Source organism: Podarcis bocagei, assembly GCF_964188305.1.
Source record: "Podarcis bocagei genome assembly, chromosome: 11".
Classification (NCBI taxonomy): domain Eukaryota; kingdom Metazoa; phylum Chordata; class Lepidosauria; order Squamata; family Lacertidae; genus Podarcis; species Podarcis bocagei.
Genome location: NC_138136.1, coordinates 57,408,408 through 57,427,660, shown reverse-complemented (window position 1 = coordinate 57,427,660; position 19,253 = coordinate 57,408,408). Strand labels below are relative to the sequence as shown.

The 19,253-nt window shown below is 46.2% G+C and overlaps 2 protein-coding genes across 2 annotated transcripts in view; one reads left to right on the top strand and one right to left on the bottom strand.

The window, feature by feature from the left end:
- Positions 1-222: 222 nt before the first annotated feature.
- On the top strand, positions 223-10,923 carry SIGLEC15 (sialic acid binding Ig like lectin 15). The gene is made up of 5 exons (XM_081213170.1): positions 223-366; positions 2,157-2,540; positions 3,503-3,862; positions 6,320-6,350; positions 10,339-10,923. Exons 1-5 carry the CDS (start codon positions 315-317, stop codon positions 10,412-10,414), a joined length of 903 nt encoding a protein of 300 aa, XP_081069296.1. The 5' UTR covers positions 223-314; the 3' UTR covers positions 10,415-10,923.
- Positions 10,924-11,312: 389 nt separating this feature from the next.
- The window catches only part of EPG5 (ectopic P-granules 5 autophagy tethering factor), an 81,027-nt gene continuing 73,086 nt past the window's right edge, over positions 11,313-19,253 (bottom strand). Inside the window, exons 42-44 of the mRNA XM_081213295.1 lie at positions 16,925-17,140; positions 14,591-14,705; positions 11,313-13,945 (exon numbers count right to left, since the gene is read on the bottom strand). Coding sequence (XP_081069421.1) covers positions 13,763-13,945; positions 14,591-14,705; positions 16,925-17,140 — 514 coding nt within the window. The 3' untranslated portion in view covers positions 11,313-13,762. The remainder of the gene's footprint in view (positions 13,946-14,590; positions 14,706-16,924; positions 17,141-19,253) is intronic.

Sequence of the window (19,253 nt, the reverse complement as noted above, 5' to 3'; positions counted from 1 at the left end):
CAGCACTAGTTTACCCAAGTCATTTTATCACCTGCCTTCACCCTGGTTAAATAGAAAGGGGGGGAAGGGTTGGGAGAGGAAGAACCCAATGGCTTTTCTCTGCGATGGCTTTTACACTCATCCCAGCATGGCTAGCAAGAAGACTCATCAGCTGGCCAGCCGTGTGAACGACGCATATTTTCCAGGATAAGGGAAGTCCAGTCACATTCATTCTGCAGAGTGGAATCACTGCTTCAGCATTTTACCCAACAGCAAACAAAGAGTGGATCTGAGCAGATCAACAAACGAGCTTCGCAGTGGAGCAAGCCCAGAAGATGGAAGGCACTAGCTTCTTGCTCGCATGTCTGCTTTGCTTTCTTAAGAAAGGTGAGTTTTGCTCTGGGAAAAATCCCCCCCCCTCGTCCTTACGTAGTTCCTGGAATTGCCCAATTCCCTGTGGGACAGAATGGAGGGCAAAACCCAAGACGTTGCAGGTCTTGATCAAAAACTTATTGGTAGCCAATGGAGCTCTATCAATGGCCGCTGGTCCTCTTGACTATGTTTTTCCTGTTGAAGCAGTGTTTCCTCTGAATAACAACTGCTGGGAATCACAGGTGGGGCGTTGTTGGGATCAAGTCCTCCTTTCAGACTTCCTGCAGACATCTGGCTAGTCACTATGGCAACAGGATGATGGACTGTGATGGGTCTTTGGCCTGCTCCAACAGCAATCTTCGTCTGCTGTTACTCTGCCTTAGACAGAATGTAGCAGCATCCAGACAATCCATTGTGTACCGTGGCTTCATAGCCTCACTTGTTTGGAAACCCTTAACCATGGTTTCTTGGTTTTCACGTAATGGGAAGCCATAGCGGACTGCAGCTTCCGGGTTTGATTCCTTGCACACTCAAAGAGAGCTGAGAAATGAAAGCAAAGGGGATCTGTGCAACTGCACACAGCTTGTGAATATCCTAGCTTCTTCTTTTTTTTTAATCCACAAGTCCCAACCCCACACTCTCCTCCCCCAATTTCTGACAAACTATGTTTATTGTAACCTTCCTAAAAAAATACCAGCTAAAGGAGCCAGCCATTCTTGCAAGACAAGCATCAAGGTCCCTTCCAACTCTACAATTCTATGGTTCTATTATTCCTTGACCCCTCTGTAATTTGAGCCTTGCCCTGAACTCTGCCCGCCATGTTGATGGGAACTGTTGTCATTTCTGGCTCCCTTACAACCATCCCTGTATGAGATAATCCCTTTGAAAACACCTATTTGGTCACATTCTCATGTTCCACTTTCAGTTGTGCACTCAAAATAATAATAATAAATAATAATAATAATAATAATAATAATAATAATAATAATAATAATAATAATTTTATTTATGCTCCGCCCTTCCAGGCCAGAGCTGGGCTCAGGGCGGCTAACAACAATAAAAATTACAGTAAAAACATAATGGGGGGGACCAATTTAAAATACAGGTTAAAATGCAATTTAAAATGCAGCCTCATTTTAAAAGTAGCCCATAGAGCAAAACCATAAGGGGAGGGAAACATAAGGGTCAGACTGAGTCCAAACCAAAGGCCAGGCGGAACAGCTCTGTCTTGCAGGCCCTGCAGAAAGATGTCAAGTCCCGCAGGGCCCTAGTCTCTTGTGACATGGCGTTCCACCAAGTCGGGGCCAGTACTGAAAAGGCCCTGGCCCTAGTTGAGGCCAATTTAACCACCTTGTGACTTGGGACCTCCAAAGTGTTGTCATTTGTGGACATTAAGGTCCTCCGCAGGGCATACCAGGAGAGGCAGTCCCGTAGGTACGAGGGTCCTAGGCCGCATAGGGCTTTAAAGGTCAAAACCAGCACCTTAAACCTGACCCTGTACTCCACCGGGAGCCAGTGCAGTTGGTGTGGTGTGCACTGGATGAATGTGATCCTGTGGCAAGGACCCCGTAAGGAGCCTCGCCGCGGCATTCTGCACCTGCTGGAGTTTCTGGGTCAGCTTCAAGGGCAGCCCCGCGCAGAGCAAGTTACAATAACCAAGCCTGGAGGTGACCGTCGTATGGATCACTGTGGCCAGATCAGGGCGAGAATGGTAAGAGACCAACTGCTTGATACAGTGGAGTTTGCGTCAGACAGGGTAGGAACCGGTGTGGGGTTTTCTTGGTCATCAATGCTTTCCCTTCCAGGTGTTTCTTCCAAAGGCTGGTCCATGCACATCCCGTCAGAGGTAACCGGTGAAATTGGCAAGGCAGTTTCCTTGCCCTGCACATTCACACACCCACAGAACACCAATGACCAGACCCTGACAGCCATTTGGCGGGTCAAGGAGCCTTTCAACGGGGCCGTTGTTTTCAAGTGCGTTTCCCACAGCTCAAGCGACCCCTGCAAAACCACCGTCGGCTCGGAGGGCAGATACAAGCTCCTGGGGAACCCGAGGCAGAACAACCTCTCGCTCCAGATCAACAGCCTGACGTGGAACGACAAGAACAGATACTTCTGCCGGGTCGAGTTCTCCGGGGATTTCCACGACAAGTATGAGAGCAGGATGGGACTCAGACTCCATCTCATAGGTGAGAGGAACTTCAGATCCAATAGAGAGGGAAGGGGGCAGAGCTGGAAATGGGTGACCAGTGTGAAAGGTTGGCATAGAGGTTGGCACTAAGTGAGGTCCAAACCCAGCAGGGGCGTCCACAGTCTATTGCCTCTATTCCTGTTCAACGTCCTGCCCATTCACCTGCCCATTTTGGGGCATGGGAGGAGGGCAATATGAAAGAAGCAGGCTTGGCAGCGACTGTCCTGCTTTGTGGTAAGCAGGGCAGGTCCCAAACTGAGTGAAAGGCAGGGTGGTAATAATAATAATAATAATAATAATAATAATAATAATAATAATAATAATAATTTATTTATACCCCGCCCATCTGGCTGAGTTTCCCCAGCCACTCTGGGCGGCTCCCAATCAAGTGTTAAAAACTATACAGCATTAAATATTAAAAACTTCCCTAAACAGGGCTGCCTTCAGATGTCTTTTAAAGATAAGATAGCTACTTATTTCCTTCACATCTGAAGGGAGGGCGTTCCACAGGGCGGGCGCCACCACTCAGAAGGCCCTCTGTCTGGTTCCCTGTAACCTCACTTCTCGTAATGAGGGAACCACCAGAAGGCCCTTGGTGCTGGATCTCAGCGTCCGGGCAGAACGATGGGGGTGGAGACGCTCCTTCAGGTATACAGGACCGAGGCCGTTTAGGGCTTTAAAGGTCAGCACCAACACTTTGAATGCTGCAAACCCAAAAGTAGATGTTTTGGTTTGGGAAATTTGTCCCGCATGCATTACAGTATTTTAATATTTTGTTGGAAGCCGCCCAGGGGGGCTGCGGAAGCCCAGCCAAATGGGCAGGGTATAAATAATAAATTATAGTAGTAGTAGTAGTAGTAGTAGTAGTAGTAGTAGTAGTAGTAGTTCATAAATTAAGCTGTTTTTAAACCGAGGTACCACTGTATTTGCACTGTGTTCATATTTCGGGACTTTCTGCAGCTCCCCCCAGGATCGTTAACATCTCTGTCCAGACCAGTCAGGACCACGCTTTCCACGCAAAGTGCACAGCCGAAGGGGAGCCTCTGCCCACCCTGACGTGGGCCGGTCCTCCCTCCGACAACATCACCTCGGCTTCAACTGCAGCCCACCAGATAACCAAGGAACTTCAACGCCTGACGCACGATGGGAAATACACCTGCACAGCTGTTAACAGCTTGGGAAGAGCAGAGGGGGCCGTATACTTCTACAAATTCAGAGCTGGGGGCAGCTCCTGGGTCCTGGTCCTCTTGTTTGCCGCCTTGGGGATTAAGATGCTGGCGCTGGTGGCGATACTGGGGTTTGGCGCTTTCTGGAAGAGAGGTAGGTGCATGTTTCTGTTGCGTTGTCAATCACTCAGAGATGCTTCCTAATTAAACAAAGCATAGCTGTCAACTTACAGATTTGAAAATAAGGGACCAGCAGCCTTGAGAATAAGGGACCAGTAGCCAAAATAAGGGACCTGCAGCCTCACCTGTTCCAGGCACTCCAGTCTTCCTGTCCTCCTGCAGTCTGGTCAAACTCATGCTGGTAGCTTCGAGAACACTGTCCAACCAACTTTGTAACCAGAGGTTCAACTGAATAGAATCTGAATCACATGCACCACAAGGCCTATGCAGCCTCAACTTAAGATGGCTCCCCGGCCTGGCTTTGCACTGCAAAGTTTGCAGCAGCACGTGCAACAAAATGGCGTCCAGCATTCAAAAACCCCCTCAGCTTGCATTAACTAGCCACACACAAGGCATGCAAGCTCCACCCCCCAGTCGTTCTTAGACTTCTTATTGGGTGAGCAACACAGCCAAGCAACACAGTTGGAGCCTCCCTCCTCCCTGGCCGGCAGGGAGGGAGGGAGAGGAGCTGCTTCCTTTGAAATTTAAGGGACATCATTTAAGGGACATCCATCAATAAGGGACAGCAGCAGGACATGGCGCTGGAATAAGGGACTGTCCCTTCAAATAAGGGACACTTGACAGCTATGGAACAAAGCAATACCGCCTCTCCTGGTATGCCCTGTGGAGGACCTTAAGGTCCACAAATGACAAAATTTTGGAGGTCCCAAGTCGCAAGGTGGTTAGATTGGTCTCAACTAGGGCCAGGGCCTTTTCAGCACTGGCCCCGACTTGGTGGAACGCTCTGTCACAAGAGACTAGGGCCCTGCGGGACTTGACATCTTTCCACAGGGCCTGCAAGACACAGCTGTCTTGGCCTTTGGTTTGGACTCAGTCTGACCCTTAGGTTTCCCTCCCCTTATGGTCTTGATCTATCAGCTACTTTTAAAATGAGGCTGAATTTTAAATTGTATTTTTAATTGTCCCCCCCCCCCAATTATGTTTTTATTGTAATTTTACTGGTGTTAGCCACCCTGAGCCCAGCTCTGGCCAGGGAGGGTGGGGTAGAAATAAAAATTTATTATTAATAATAATAATAATAGTGGTGGTGGTGGTGGTGGTGGTGGTAGCAGGAACAACAGCGGTGTTCATTGAGAAACCAAAGGGGAGGAAAATCTAGATCCAGTTTCACATTCCAGTTTTGCAGCCTGGATTTGCAGAGGGAGCACTGGTTTTTATATATTTGCACCATCAGCATGCATGGTGTTTTGTGTTGTCAACTTGATCATATTGATCACTTTTAACCCATGCATGCTTTTAGGCCCCATTTCTTTTTTAAAATATTGCACTATATTCAAAAGATGTGTGCTGCTGCTGTTAGGACCCATTTTAGATCAGGCCAGCTGAAGACCAATGCTATAGAACAGAGTTTCACAAACTTGGATCTCCAGCTGTTGTTGGACTACAACTCCCATCATCCCTCCCAGAGGGATGATGGAAATTGTAGTCCCAAAACCGCTGGAGACCAAAGTTTGGGAAAACCCTGATTTAGCGTACAGAAGGTCAAGCCCTCGTCCTGAGGAGCTTATGGTCTAAAATTCAACATGCAGGAAATCTTTGTTGCAAGCGTGGTTGCAGAAGCAGCCTGCGGGGTGTGAATTGCAGACCTTGTGGGACTCCATTTCCCATCAGCCCCAGCCAGCATGGCCAATGGTCAGAGACAATGGATGCTGGAGAGTCCAACACCAGGTGGAGTGAACCATGTTGGGGGAAGGTTGCGCTGTACAAAGGAACACTGAGCTCCTCAATGATGAAGCTATCCCTGTGCATGGACAACTGGCGTGTCAAGGAGAAGACTAGGCTACAAAGAGGGAGGGAGCCCACGTCCTGACATCTAGTTTTCTACATGCAGGGAACCTTTGTGCAGAGGAGCATTCAATCTGCCGACCCCCACAAGCAGCTTGAAATACTATGGCCCAGACACAGGTCTATTGTTTCAGTAAGAACCAGGTCTTGGTCTATCAAGGACTTGGGCTTTTGCTGGCTCTCCAGTATTTGCTCACTTGAACATTACACAACAGAGCCAGTGTGGTGTAGTGGTTAAGAGCAGTGGACTCATAATCTGGTGAACCGGGTTCAATTCCCTGCTCCTCCACATGCAGCTGCTGGGTGACCTTGGGCTAGTGACACTTCTCTGAAGTCTCTCAGCCCCACTCACCTCACAGAGTGTTGGTTTTGGGGGAGGAAGGGAAAGGAGAAGGTTAGCCATTTTGAGACTCCTTCAGGTAGTGATAAAGTGGTTTATCAAATCCAAATTCCTCCTCCTCCTCCTCCTCCTCCTACTACTACTACTCTTCTTCTTTTTCTTCTTCTTCTTCTTCTTCTTCTTCAATGCAGTAAGAAAACTGATACACCTTTCTCTTTATTTTTTGTCTCTTGCATCAAATCACAGACAACTTGATGGCTCCAACCAGCCTATCACGGTAAGAAATTCTTACATCTCAGCTTCAAATTGGGTCAGCAGGTCTGGGTGGGTGCCAGAAGCTAGAGCAGGCTTGCTCAAATTCGGCCCTCCAGAGGCATTGCAACTACAATTCCCATCATCCCTAACTACTGGTCCTGCTAGCTAGGGATCATGGGAGTTGTAGGCAAAAAACATCTGGAGGGCTGAGTTTGAAGAAGCCTGAGCTATAGGAAGGGTTTCATGGGCTTGCTTGGGCCATCATGCCAATTCCCAATATGCTGGCCTTCCAGATACACTGGATTTCCACATGCAAGCTTGTTCTTAGTTGACAGAGCACTGCGACATACCGCCTGCTCCCTCTGCCTCCCACCAGCTGGCATACAAAACTGTACGGTGCTCTGGTAGGTCTTTCACATTTTTTTATCTGGCAAAACCTACAGTAGAATCTCAGCCCAACTCTCAGAAGTGCATGAATAGCCACTAAGGCAGAAACTTTACAACCTACTTCCATCACCCTGTACACCCATAGCTGTCAACCGTCCCTTATTTGGTGGGGAAACCCCTTATCCCAGTGGCGTGTCCCGCTGCTGTCCCTTATTGACGATGTCTCTTAAATTTCCTGAGTTTCAAAGGAAGCAGCTCCTCTCCCTCCCTCCCTGCCGGCCAGGGAGGAGGGAGGCTCCAACTCTGTTGCTTGGCTGCGTTGCTCACCCAATAAGGAGTCTGAGAACGACTGGGGGGTGGAGCTTGCATGCCTTGTGCTGATCAAATCGGCCGCGTTGCCTGGGGACTCGCCTTTGCTCAGCGCTTCCCAGCGGAGAGGTGACGGTGGTTTTCCTGGCTGCATCCCCTTTGCCGGGTTGCTGCGCTGTGGGAACCACCGCTTGAGGCTTCGTTTGGCTGCTGGCTGGGCTTTCTGTCTTTGGCACAGAGGGGCTCAGAAGTTGAACATACCTGTGCTGGGAAAATCCCTTATTTTGGCTGCTGATCACTTATTTTCGAGCCTGCTGGTCCCTTATTTTCAAATCTGTAAGGTGACAGCTATGTCTACACCAGGTTTAAATAAATCTGCCCCACGGGGCAGTAAAGAGAAAGGCAAAGTGGGATTAAACAAGGCAAAACCCCAGATAACACCTGAGGAGGAAACCCCAAAGCAGAGCCCTGAAACAAACGTAATAATGGAAGTAACATCTCAGAGCCCTGGAAGGAAATCAATTAGAAATACGGGTATTAAAGAGGGTGTGGCCCACAATATTGATGGTGACATACTACAGGACTGGCAAGTTCCAATCCAGAAAAAAGACTGGAACTTGATACTAATCCCTCAAAAACTTGTGTTTGTTAACTACCCAAAACCGATGGGTTTCCTCTCACAGATGGATCGCATAATGCGTTTCCTGAACATCCTGAATGATATGTTGTCAGGAGTGCTTAAGCCAAACGATATTGCTTCTATAGAGTACTTACACTGTGATGGTTACTCGGTATGAGCAATGATCACCTTTCAAGATCAAAATTTGGCCAAATTTAACCACAGATCAAGACATCTATTCTTAAAGGAAAGGATAACAATACCAAGATTCTTTGAAAATAGGGTACCATTGATCCCCCTTTTTGATGCCAAGTGTGATAAGCCGGAGGACCAGGAATAGCCACTAAACAGCACGAGCTGTTTTTTTTAAAAGAGTTTTTGTCATAAGGAACTACTGCAGGACGTGGACACAGAGTGGGAGAGTTGGGCAAAGATGCGTGGAATAGAAGACGCTGCCTTATAAATAGATCAGACAGACCATTTCAGCGTCTACCCCAGTACAGTGGTACCTCGGGTTAAGTACTTAATTTTTTGGGGGGAGGTCCGTTCTTAACCTGAAACTGTTCTTAACCTGAAGCACCACTTTAGCTAATGGGGCCTCCTGCTTCTGCTGCACCGCCGGAGCACTATTTCTGTTCCCACCCTGAAGCAAAGTTCTTAACCTGAAGCACTATTTCTGGGTTAGCGGAGTCTGTAACCTGAAGCGTATGTAACCCGAGGTACCACTGTACTGCCCAGTGTGACTGGCAGAGTCTCTGGCAAAGAAGAGCTTTCCCATCACCTGTTTCTTGGCCATTATTTTTCCTGGCAAGGAAGGAATTATGCCAAATTAAGACATTCCACTCTCATTCATTCCACCCATCAACAACAGCACACACACACACAGACAGACAGACAGAGGGAGAGAGAGAATCATTTCTGAACCATTAGCAGACACATCACCTTTCAACTTTGTTTCTGCCCAACTTCAAAGTGCAGAATATTTGAGAATCTAGGCAGAGAAGAAGAGACAGCGGTTTTCAACCATGACTTAGCAGTTTCCCTCCGACCCGCTTAATTTAGATTGCAATTATAAGAACATAAGAACAGCCCTGTTCCAGTAGCCGAGTAGCCCATCGAGGTCAGTTCTCACAGTAAACCAACGAAGACCACAGGCAGGACCTGAGAGCAGAGGTGCTCTTCCATATCTCTGCCTTTGGCCAACTGATGGCCTACATTTCGAGGTGCACACTTTCAAACAGTGTGTTGTTGTTTTTTCCCTACATTGTCTGGCATGAGCACACAAACACACCCATTTATTTTTTTAAAAATAGAGGGTAGCACTTGCCGCTACACAAAATGGCAGAGACAGAGGGCCTTTGAGAGAGCTGAAAGCAGTGAGAGACGTATCACTTTGATCCCCGTAATGCTTCTTCGTTTCTGCTGCGGAAACACAGGTTTGGCGGAATTTAGAAACAGAGCTTTGCCAAACCTGTTTGCGGGAGATGAAATTGAGAAGAGCGTTCTTCCCAACTACTCTCAGCTCTAAGGACATACCATATTTTTTCGCTCTATAAGACGCACCAGACCATAAGACGCACCTAGCTTTTGGAGGAGGAAAACAAGAGAGAGAAAATTCTGAATCTCAGAAGCCAGAACAGCAAGAGGGATCGCTGCGCAGTGAAAGCAGCAATCCCTCTTGCTGTTCTGGCTTCTGGGATAGCTGCGCAGCCTGCATGCGCTCCATAAGACGCACACACATTTCCCCTTACTTTTTAGGAGGGAAAAAGTGAGTCTTATAGAGCAAAAAATACGGTAATTGACGTAGGAAGCTACCTTATGATGAATCAGATCCACCACTCCATCCGGCAGCAGCTATCTGGGGTCTGAAACCCAGTCTCTCTCCTAGCCTTACTTGGGGACTGATCCTGAGACCTTCTTGCATGCAAGGCAGATGTGCTCCTTCTGAGCTACAGCCCTGCCCCAGTTCCCTGTCTCTTGCCGCAGGTGGTTTGAAAACAGGAGTGAGGAACCTATGGCCTTCCTGAAGTTGCAGCTCCCGCCATTCATGAGCACTGGCCACAGTAAATTGGACTGGGGGAGTCCAGGAACATCTAGAGTGCCACAGGTTCCCTCACCCAGCAGTTTCCCAAACTTTGGTCTTAAGCTACAACTCCCACCATCCCTAGCTAGAAGGACCAGTGGTGAGGGATGATGAGATTTGTGGTCCAAAAACAGCTGGAGACCCAAGTTTGGGAAACATGGAATTAGACAAAACCTTGGCACCATAGCAAGCAAGCTTCACAAATTCACTGATCTGGTTGTTTTCATGGCAACACCTTTCACCGATTAAAACCTTTCAGGCATGATCCAGCCAAAGCTCACTGCCTTTTTCCATTGGGGAATTAACTTGCAACCTAGAAGTCCATTAAATTCAGTTTATGGAGTAAAAGTCCATTAAATTCAGTTTTTGGAGTAAAATTCAATTATTTTGGAGTAGAATCCACAGGGTTGCTCAACAGGACATAAAAATAGCGGGGAGTCAAATGGATTCTTAAGCAGTTGGGCTTTCTTTGTTGTAAACGACCTAAAAGTGTTTGGGTTTAAAAAAAAAAAGATTGTTATATAAATTGTGTTAAAATAAATAAAAATAATCGCTTTCCGCCATAGCCTGCTTCCCGCTTCTTGGAACTTATGTTGTTGACACTTTTCGCAGGCAAGCCATGCAAGATTCTCCATACGAAAACCTCAACCGCAGGATCAACTCCATAAGTCAAAGCCTGCCTGAGTGAAAGAGATAGAAGAAAGCCATCTGTGCATTAAGCAGTACATGCACGAAGAACTAAAACAATGTTGTGCACGTGTCAAAAGATCCTCAGCTATGTGGCACTCATGCCGTTTCATGCAGTGAAGCAGAGATCCCACCCAGAGCGTTATCACTCACAGATGTTGTGATGCAAAATGACAGGAGTGGATAAAAACTTGCAACTCCCTTGCGATGGAACATCTTGATGGGCCAGGACGTTGTTTGTTGCTGTTAAAATTGTGCTGCTGAATCTTTCTGCTAGCATTGTGGAGGCTTGCTTTGCTCTGTATGGTTTTTTCTAATGAACTGAAAGTGGTTTTGTGTTAATGTGTTTACACCATAATGCCTCTCTGCTTGTGCTTTTAGTAAACGGCGAATGGTTTGTATACGATCTGACGAGAAACCAGAGTATGTGCTTTCAAACATGTTGTAAGTCGCTTTTTGGGCTGCGGCCGCCTAATGAATTAAATAAACATCAACAGCAGCAAGCTTGCACTTGCATGGCCACGTAGCTGTCCATCGCCCATCAGCCGAAGTTCTTTCCTTTGCAGACCACCCTGAATTGTGAGGTGAGGGGTTCCATCAGTCAATCTCAGGAGGTCTGGTCTGAAGGCAAACGAAATCCCTATCTTGATGAAGCTAAGGCTGGCCAATGCCTGGATGGGCACCAGTATGGAGATCACGTGATTTTTCTGCCCTGGCTTTCTTCCTGGATGGAAGGTGAACTATAAGCGTAATAAAATATTTTGCCAAGGGTCCTGCCTCAAATGTTCAACCAGCCTCGCATGAAGGGAAGAGAATCCCACTGCCCAGTCAACACACACCCCGCAACTGGTACCCCAACTGACAAAACAGCCTATCCCCAGTAAGAGTCTCCATCATCGTTCTAGTGTTTCTCACTGTTTTATTTCACATGGTCCTTGCAGACACAAACAACTATAAACACACATCCTGTTGAAACCACAGGCAAAACAATATAGCTCCCATATCAGAACTATCCTGCCCGATGCACACATAATAGTTTCTGCCTTTTCACAGTCTTCGTTTTTTTAATATAAATTTATTAATTCTGAGCTGAGGGGAGGAAAAGAAACATCTCAGAAGGCTTCTCTTCTTCCTCTTCTCTCTCTCTAAAAAGCAGCAATAATTCTTCTTCCAGTTGTGAGGTCCTCTAAACATGAAGTCCCACCAAAGCAGTGATATTTCATTACCAGTGCACCACAGGGGCAAGATGCCTTGTCCTATATCTGGAAGCTGAATCCACAACGTGAGTTCTGAAGAACCCGATGCACAAGGACCTTATTTGGCATAATTTGGCAATTTCGCAAGGAAAGACGGTGGGATTTGCAGTTTCAGAAATCATTAGCTGAAGGCAAACGCTACAATATCATTTGCCGGTGCGAGACGCTGAAAAGTTAGGAGAAAACCTTGCCTGCCAAGTGGAGCTAAAGGCATGAATAGGAAGGTACACATTCAAACAGAAATGCGCTCTTGGGTTTTGTTTTGTTTTGTTTTGTTTTTACTGATGAGCTCAGAAAGGAAAAGCATCTTTAAACCCGAAAAGGGGGCGGGTGTGATTCCCAAGAGATGCACAGAACGTGCCTGAAGTGTTTGCCGGAATCTATATTTGAGCAAATGAAATCCCAGAAAAAAATATAGATATATATATTGAAAGGCCTGTTGCCAAAGCATAGTAGCTTCACCGTCCAAGTGCGTTTCAATGAGACTCAAAAGACAGTTGCAAGTCAGCCGATTGAAATGAACTGAGCATCTTGGCCCCCTGACGATGCTGGATTATAATTCCCATTCTCTGTGGCCACTGGCCATGGTGGTTGGGGCCAATGGGGGTGGAGAGTTCAGCAACATCTGCATGCAACCCATTGGCTATGCCAGGCATAGCGAGTTGACCAAGAGTGTGTGCGGAGGTGATCAACATCTCTTTTTTTCTCAAAAGGAAGGGGGACAACCTTAGCAAACTCAAACAAAGCGACAGCAACTGAACAAATCAGTGAGCCAGGAAACAGTTTGAGAGGCACGTCGTATACACACAGGTAAATAAAGGGCACACGCACACACACACACACAACCCCAGCTGTATTCTGTAGATTGCAAGATTTGGACAGACCATTCTGGAGTGTCATCCAAGCCTCACAAAAAGGCTACACGGTCTCTTCCTTAGAACACTTAGCAGTAAATGTTCAACTGATTACTATAAAGCTTATTTCTCCAGGTCACAGGTTAGTGACCTCAGCTTAGGGGAAAGGTGTTGGGTGGGGAGAAATCAAACTTGCTTTGCTGTATTGACAGAAAGAATCCAAGCTATTCAAATGGTGTGTTTTAAGGATAGGGTAGCCAGCTTGTGAGTTGTATCTGCTCCAGGTGAGAGGAATCCTGGGCACCTTGCAGGCTTTCTCCCCTGCCAGCGTTGATGGTCCGTTGTACCATTACAAGAAAACCATAATTTTCCTAATTAAACTCTTAAGAACACTCCAGTAATTAGGACGCTGCTGTCTTCTCCATGCTACTGAAATCCAACGAAATTTTTGTTCTTTGCTCCTTTTACTGCCTTATAATAAAAAAGCAGTATGAAAGGGATAGCTTGTTCCATGCACATGATAAGGAAGTGACGTAGGAGACTCTCTCCCTTTCCCCAGAACCCTTAAACAAATGAATCCAGCTTCTGTCAATTTGGCTGGGCAAAGATGCAGGAGGTTTGCCTCACTAGGTTCCATTTTTATCACACATCGAGGACAAGTAGATGGAGGCAAATTAAACAAGAGCAGGGGTTGGGGAGAGAGATGGTCCAAAATCCTGATTAGGTAACGACCAGTGAGTCCAGACTGGCCCACGAATTTCACAGTCAGCCAAACAAAGAAAGAAGAAAAGGCACAGAAAGCAAAATCAAGTTAGTGCTGGGGCAAACAAACCCTGTGTTATTTCCAAAATAGTGAAGCACTCAAGTCACTTAACAGTCTTCGTAATCCAGAACGGAGGTCTTCGTAAAGTCCATGGAAAACCAAACCAGAGCCCCGCAAAGCCCTGAACCACGCCGTTAAGACTGTATTAAAACAAAAAATAGCCAGAGAAGTGTTTTGGCTTGGCAGAAACGCGAGAGAGATTTGTGCAGGTTTTAAAGCCCAGCTACAGAAACCTCCAAGCTGGCTTTCAAACCAGACTATCTAATCTTTGCCCTCTCTCTCTCTCTTCCACCACTTTGACAAAGTGAAACCCTGTGAATGGCAGCTACTTGTGCAACGTCACTGCCGACTGTAAACTGAAGATAATCCATGATTGCAATGCGAGGCAGGATGAGGCCACCTCCCCTCGCTTGCTGCTACCGTATGGCATCCAAGTAATGCACTTCCGGGTACAAAGTGTTGACGAGGATAGCCAGAAGGTTCGGCCCATCGCGAAGGCAGCGGCGGGAGTCCCTGACAAACTGGGAGGCTTGGGAGATCTGCTCCTGGTATTCTGCGTACTGTTTGTTTGAAGTCATGGAATCGAGAGCACTCAGAGCCTGCAAAGATGGAAACGAGCTAATAATAATAATAATAATAATAATAATAAATCATTTATACCCTGCCCTCCCCAGCCAAGACCGGGCTCAGGGCAGCTAACACTCGATATAAAAGCAAATTGATTGAAATACAACTTAAAAACAAGATTAAAATACAACATTCAAACATTAAAATACAGCCTCATTTCAATGGAAACTCAAATCAAAAACTTTTTGGGGGATGAAAACGTCAGGTCTTCACCAAGGCCAACTATCCAGACTGGTCCTACATGGGCCAGAAAAAAGCCAGGGAAGTCCCCAAATAGGAGTTCCATCACAGGAGGAGAGAGGAAAAAAAGAAGAGGGGGAGGGAATCAAGTTGATTCCAAGCCAAAGGCCAGGTGGAACAACTCTGTCTTACAGGCCCTGCGGAAAGAAATCAGATCCTGCAGGGCCCTGGTCTCATGAGACACAGCGTTCCACCAGACTGGGGCCAGTGTTAAAAAGGCCCTGGCTCTGGTTGAGGCTAATCTGACTTCCTTAGGGCCCAGGACCTCTATGGTGTTGCTATTTATGGACCTTAAGGACCCTGCATCCACCAAGGGGCACAAAGAGCATTCTTCATACAGGCACCAGATTAAACCACTCAGGATGCATCCAATCTACCTGCTGAGCTTTGGCAGAGAGGTGCAGTTCCACGCCAGGCCTCAAGCGGATCTGGTTCTCCACCGGAATCTGCACCAGCAGGAAGGCGGACATGCTTCGGGCAGCGACACGGAACCTTCAACAAGAACATGAAGAGGGAAGGGAGTTGGCAAGGAGCTCCTCTCTCCGTTGAAAACAGAGAAACACACACACACACAAAGAGCTCTTTCTCTACAAGTTCCACCTAAAAACACGCAGTTCTGGCCCAGCTTTATTTTTGCCCTGCATTACGTCTCTGCACAATCATGGCCAATCTCTCTCATCCTAACCTACTGGAAGGGTTATGGTGAGGATAAGAAGGGAGGCAGGAGAGAGGAAAGGGCAAGATAAAAGTAAAGGGACCCCTGACCATTAGGTCCAGTCGTGACCGACTCTGAGGTTGTGGCGCTCATCTCGCTTTATTGGCCGAGGGAGCCGGCGTACAGCTTCTGGGTCATGTGGCCAGCATGACTAAGCCGCTTCTGGCAAACCAGAGCAGCGCTCGGAAACGCCGTTTACCTTCCCGCTGGAGGGTACCTATTTATCTACTTGCACTTTGACGTGCTTTCGAACTGCTAGGTTGGCAGGAGCAGGGACCGAGCAACGGCAGCTTACCCCGTCACGGGGATTCAAACCACCGACCTTCTGATCGGCAAGTCCTAGGCTCTGTGGTTTAACCCACAGCGCCACCCGCATCCCAGGAGACGAGGAGAGAGCAAGACAGAGCCCTGCAAACTGCTCTGAGGACAGCAGGAGACCAAGGACGCAGATATTGGCCTTTTCAGAGGAAAGGGTGAATCTTTGGCATCCTTTTGTCAACATTTTGCTCTGCACTTTCTATAATAATAATAATTTAAAATAATAATAATTTATTATTTATACCCCGCCCATCTGGCTGAGTTACCCCAGCCACTCTGGGCAGCTCCCAATCGAGTGTTAAAAACAATACAGCATTAAATATCAAAAACTTCCCTAAACAGGGCTGCCTTCAGATGTCTTTTAAAAATAAGATAGCTGTTTATTTCCTTGATATCTGATGGGAGGGCGTTCCACAGGGCGGGCGCCACTACCGGGGAATGAATGAATGAATGAATAATAGAGATAACAATAATAATTCTTGTGCGGGTTTTGTTGCGGGCAGTACACCCTGCCCTCTCCTTCACATGCAAGAGGAAGACATCAGCAGACTTTGGGAGGGAAAATAAAACTGGGTGGAGAACTGGGAGGAAACTCTCAACAGCCCAAGAAGGATCGGGCATGCCCCGCGGTGGCAGAATGTTGGTTGTTGATGGTGGGAATGGAATGGAGTATCCGGGAACGGAGCAAGATTCCAGCCACGCAGCAAGCCCTTCACACTGCAACATATGCAGCCGCTCTTGCTTGCCTTCCAAAAAGCCCGTCTTCGTCTTCTTCTTCTTCGTCTTCTTCTTCTTATTATTATTATTATTATTTATTGTTGCAATATATACATGAAATCTTTACATAATGATACATATACAGTGGTACCTCGGGTTACATACGCTTCAGGTTACATACGCTTCAGGTTACACACTCCGCTAACCCAGAAATAGTACTTCAGTTTAAGAACTTTGCTTCAGGATAAGAACAGAAATCATGCTCTGGCGGCGCGGCAGCAGCAGGAGGCCCCATTAGCTAAAGTGGTGCTTCAGGTTAAGAACAGTTTCAGGTTAAGAACGGACCTCCGGAACGAATTAAGTACTTAACCCCGAGGCACTACTGTACATTATATTCGTAAATTCACATTTTTCACATTTCATTATGTACCAACGTTTATCGATTTCTTAATCCTTGCCCTGTGTCTTCCCTCCACCTGTGCGTGACTTCCTTGTTATTGTTTTATAACGTTATTATTGAGATTGCATTTTTGTATCTTAATAATTAAACATTCAGTCTTACGTACAGTGGTTGCCCGCAAGACGAATGCCTCGCAAGACGGAAAACTTGCTAGACGAAAGAGTTTTCCGTTTTGGAGGTGCTTCGCAAAACGAATCTCCTATGGGCTTGCTTCGCAAGACGACAATGTCTTGCGAGTTCCTGCTGGTTTTTTCCCTCCCCCCCTTTTTCTAAGCCGCTAAGCCGCTTATCAGCTGATCCGATCAGCAGATAAGCCGCTAAAAGCCGCTAATAGCGCTAATCCGCTAATCCGTCAATGGGCTTGCTTCGCAAGATGAAAAAACCGCTAGACGAAGAGAATCACAGAACGGATTCTTTTCGTCTTGCGAGGCACCACTGTATCTGCTATCTTTTTGGGGGGGCCACCTTTCCTTCATCATCATAACAACAACCCATTTTCACCTGTTTGACAAAGGAGACTTCCTGCCCAGCCCTAGAGCACCAAGTATCCCAGAGGTGAGCCTCTCTTCGGCCAGGATGTTCTGCCTGCCTTGCAGTGACATCAGAATGCGGACGACCGACTCCATCAGGATGGCATCGTCCTGGTCTACTTGGAGGAGGCAGAGCTGCAGGATTTTGTGCCACCAAAGGAACAGCTTTGCTTCGTCCTTGGTGGAGCTTTCGGGGGGAATCGTGAGGATTCCGGGGGGGGCGGAGAAGGGGGGAGAGACACAGACAAAACCAGACACCATTAGAAACTGCCCATCACCCCAGTGTTACTTCCCGTTAGCTGCTATCCCTCTTGCGAGAAGTACCGTATTTTTCGCTCTATAAGACGCACCAGACCACAAGACGCACCTAGTTTTTGGAGGCGGAAAACAAGAGGGGAAAAAATTCTGAATCTCAGAAGCCAGAACAGCAAGAGGGATCATCCGCTGCACAGTGAAAGCAGTGATCCCTCTTGCTGTTCTGGCTTCTGGGATAGCTGTGCAGCCTGCATTCTCTCCATAAGATGCACACACATTTCCCCTTACTTTTTGGGAGGGGAAAAGTGAGTCTTATAGAGCAAAATATACGGTATATGCCAAAGAAAGACTGTCCTTCTTCCCACGGCGTACAGTTGAAACTGCGGAACTCCCACAACTGCCACCCGAATATTACTTGCTAAAAATTGGGAAACACAAGAACTACCAGCAGTGGAAGATTGGCAGATGAAGATGATGGACTTTTCGGAGCTAGTTGACCTGGCTGGAAGAATCCGCGACCAGAAAGAAGAGGAGTTTCAAGAGGACTGGAGGAAATTCAAGGACTATTTGAATAAATGTTGTAATATAAAAAATTAGAAATTACTTGAAAGAAACAACTAGGCCTAGGATTAAATTAAGTTATAATTAATTAATGGGATTTAGAATGTTAAGAAAAGTGAATAAGATGGACTATAATTGGAAATTGTTTTAGTTGAATAATGATATTAGAAAGCTGTTACTTTTAAGGAAAGAAACTCAGAAGGGAGGGATTTGAGGAAGTCAACCAAGATGTTTAAAAGTTTGGATTTGTGAAGAATTAAAGTTTGTTGTTATTGTTTATCTGTTTATTGTTCCCCCCTTTTTATTTTCTTTCTTTTTTTCTTTTTCTTTTTCTGTTTTTGTGTATCATTTTGCTTTGTGGTTTGTGTTATCACTGTGGAAAATCTAATAAAATTTATTTTTTAAAAAATAAAACTAAAACTGCGGAACTCAGGAGTCAGCAATGGCCGCCAACGTGGATAACTTTAAAAGAGGATTAGAGAAAATCATGGAGAGAGCTATCGATGGCTACTAGCCTCTACAGCTGGAGGCAGCAATGTTCCAGGATATGGGTCCTATCGTTTCCTCCTGCCAAACCTTTTACATCTCCTTATATCCAAAATTCACCATTGTTCCAATGCTACTGACAATTTTAATTGTTTAAAATGGTTTTTAAGGTAAATTAGAAATTTCTCCGATTCCTACTGGTTTAATAAAGCTTCAAAGGAAGGTTTGGACAATTAACGAGTTGCTGCACCATCAAAGATAACAGATTTGGACAACATCCCAGATCGGAACGGAATCAGAGGAAGCTGAGCTGATAAAAAGACAGTTGGGAAAAAATATATATTAACAAAGCTGTATTCGGCGGATAAAAGTATATGATGTTAGACATGAATGAGAATCACCGACCCAGGGACAAAGAATTATGAAGCATCAAAATCGAGTTTTGTAAAACATGGAAACAACTAGGAGAAGCAGGACTAAGATGTGGAGATATGCTTCAGAGATCCAGACAGTGGGGCACTCCGAGAAATTAATAAATACAATTTGGACTATAATTTGATCTTTTTTATTTTAGTTTTTTATTTTAACTTTATTATGATTGGATATATTAATTGGATGTTTTTTATTGGAAAAGCAATGAAAATGATTTTTTAAAAAAAGAAATTCCCCCCATTCCTTATTAAAACTTTGGTCTTCCTGATTTCTGATTCTTCTGCTCATTTTTGCCATTTCGGCATAATCCATCAACTTAATCTGCCATATACCTGCAGACAGATGGGAGGTGTCTCTCTCAACCTGGAGGTGTCAGGGATTGTGTTCTGATTTAAATAGCAGAAGCTGACTCAACCTAAATGGTTCTCTCAGGTTTCAGGCAGTGATAGTGGCTCCCAGTTCAACCTGGGAGATGTCAGAAGTTGAATCCGGGATCTTCTGCATGCAAGTACATGAAGACACATCCCCACAAACAACTGACTGTACTGAGGTCCAGCGCAGAGGGC

What these genes read in the sequence shown, in the direction of transcription:
- SIGLEC15 (XM_081213170.1), top strand. Translation starts at nt 315, where the DNA reads ATGGAAGGCACTAGCTTCTTGCTCGCATGTCTGCTTTGCTTTCTTAAG. An exon ending in ACTCAGACTCCATCTCATAG is followed by an intron (nt 2,541 to 3,502) that starts GTGAGAGGAACT and finishes GACTTTCTGCAG; the next exon opens with CTCCCCCCAGGATCGTTAAC. An exon ending in TGGCGCTTTCTGGAAGAGAG is followed by an intron (nt 3,863 to 6,319) that starts GTAGGTGCATGT and finishes ATCAAATCACAG; the next exon opens with ACAACTTGATGGCTCCAACC.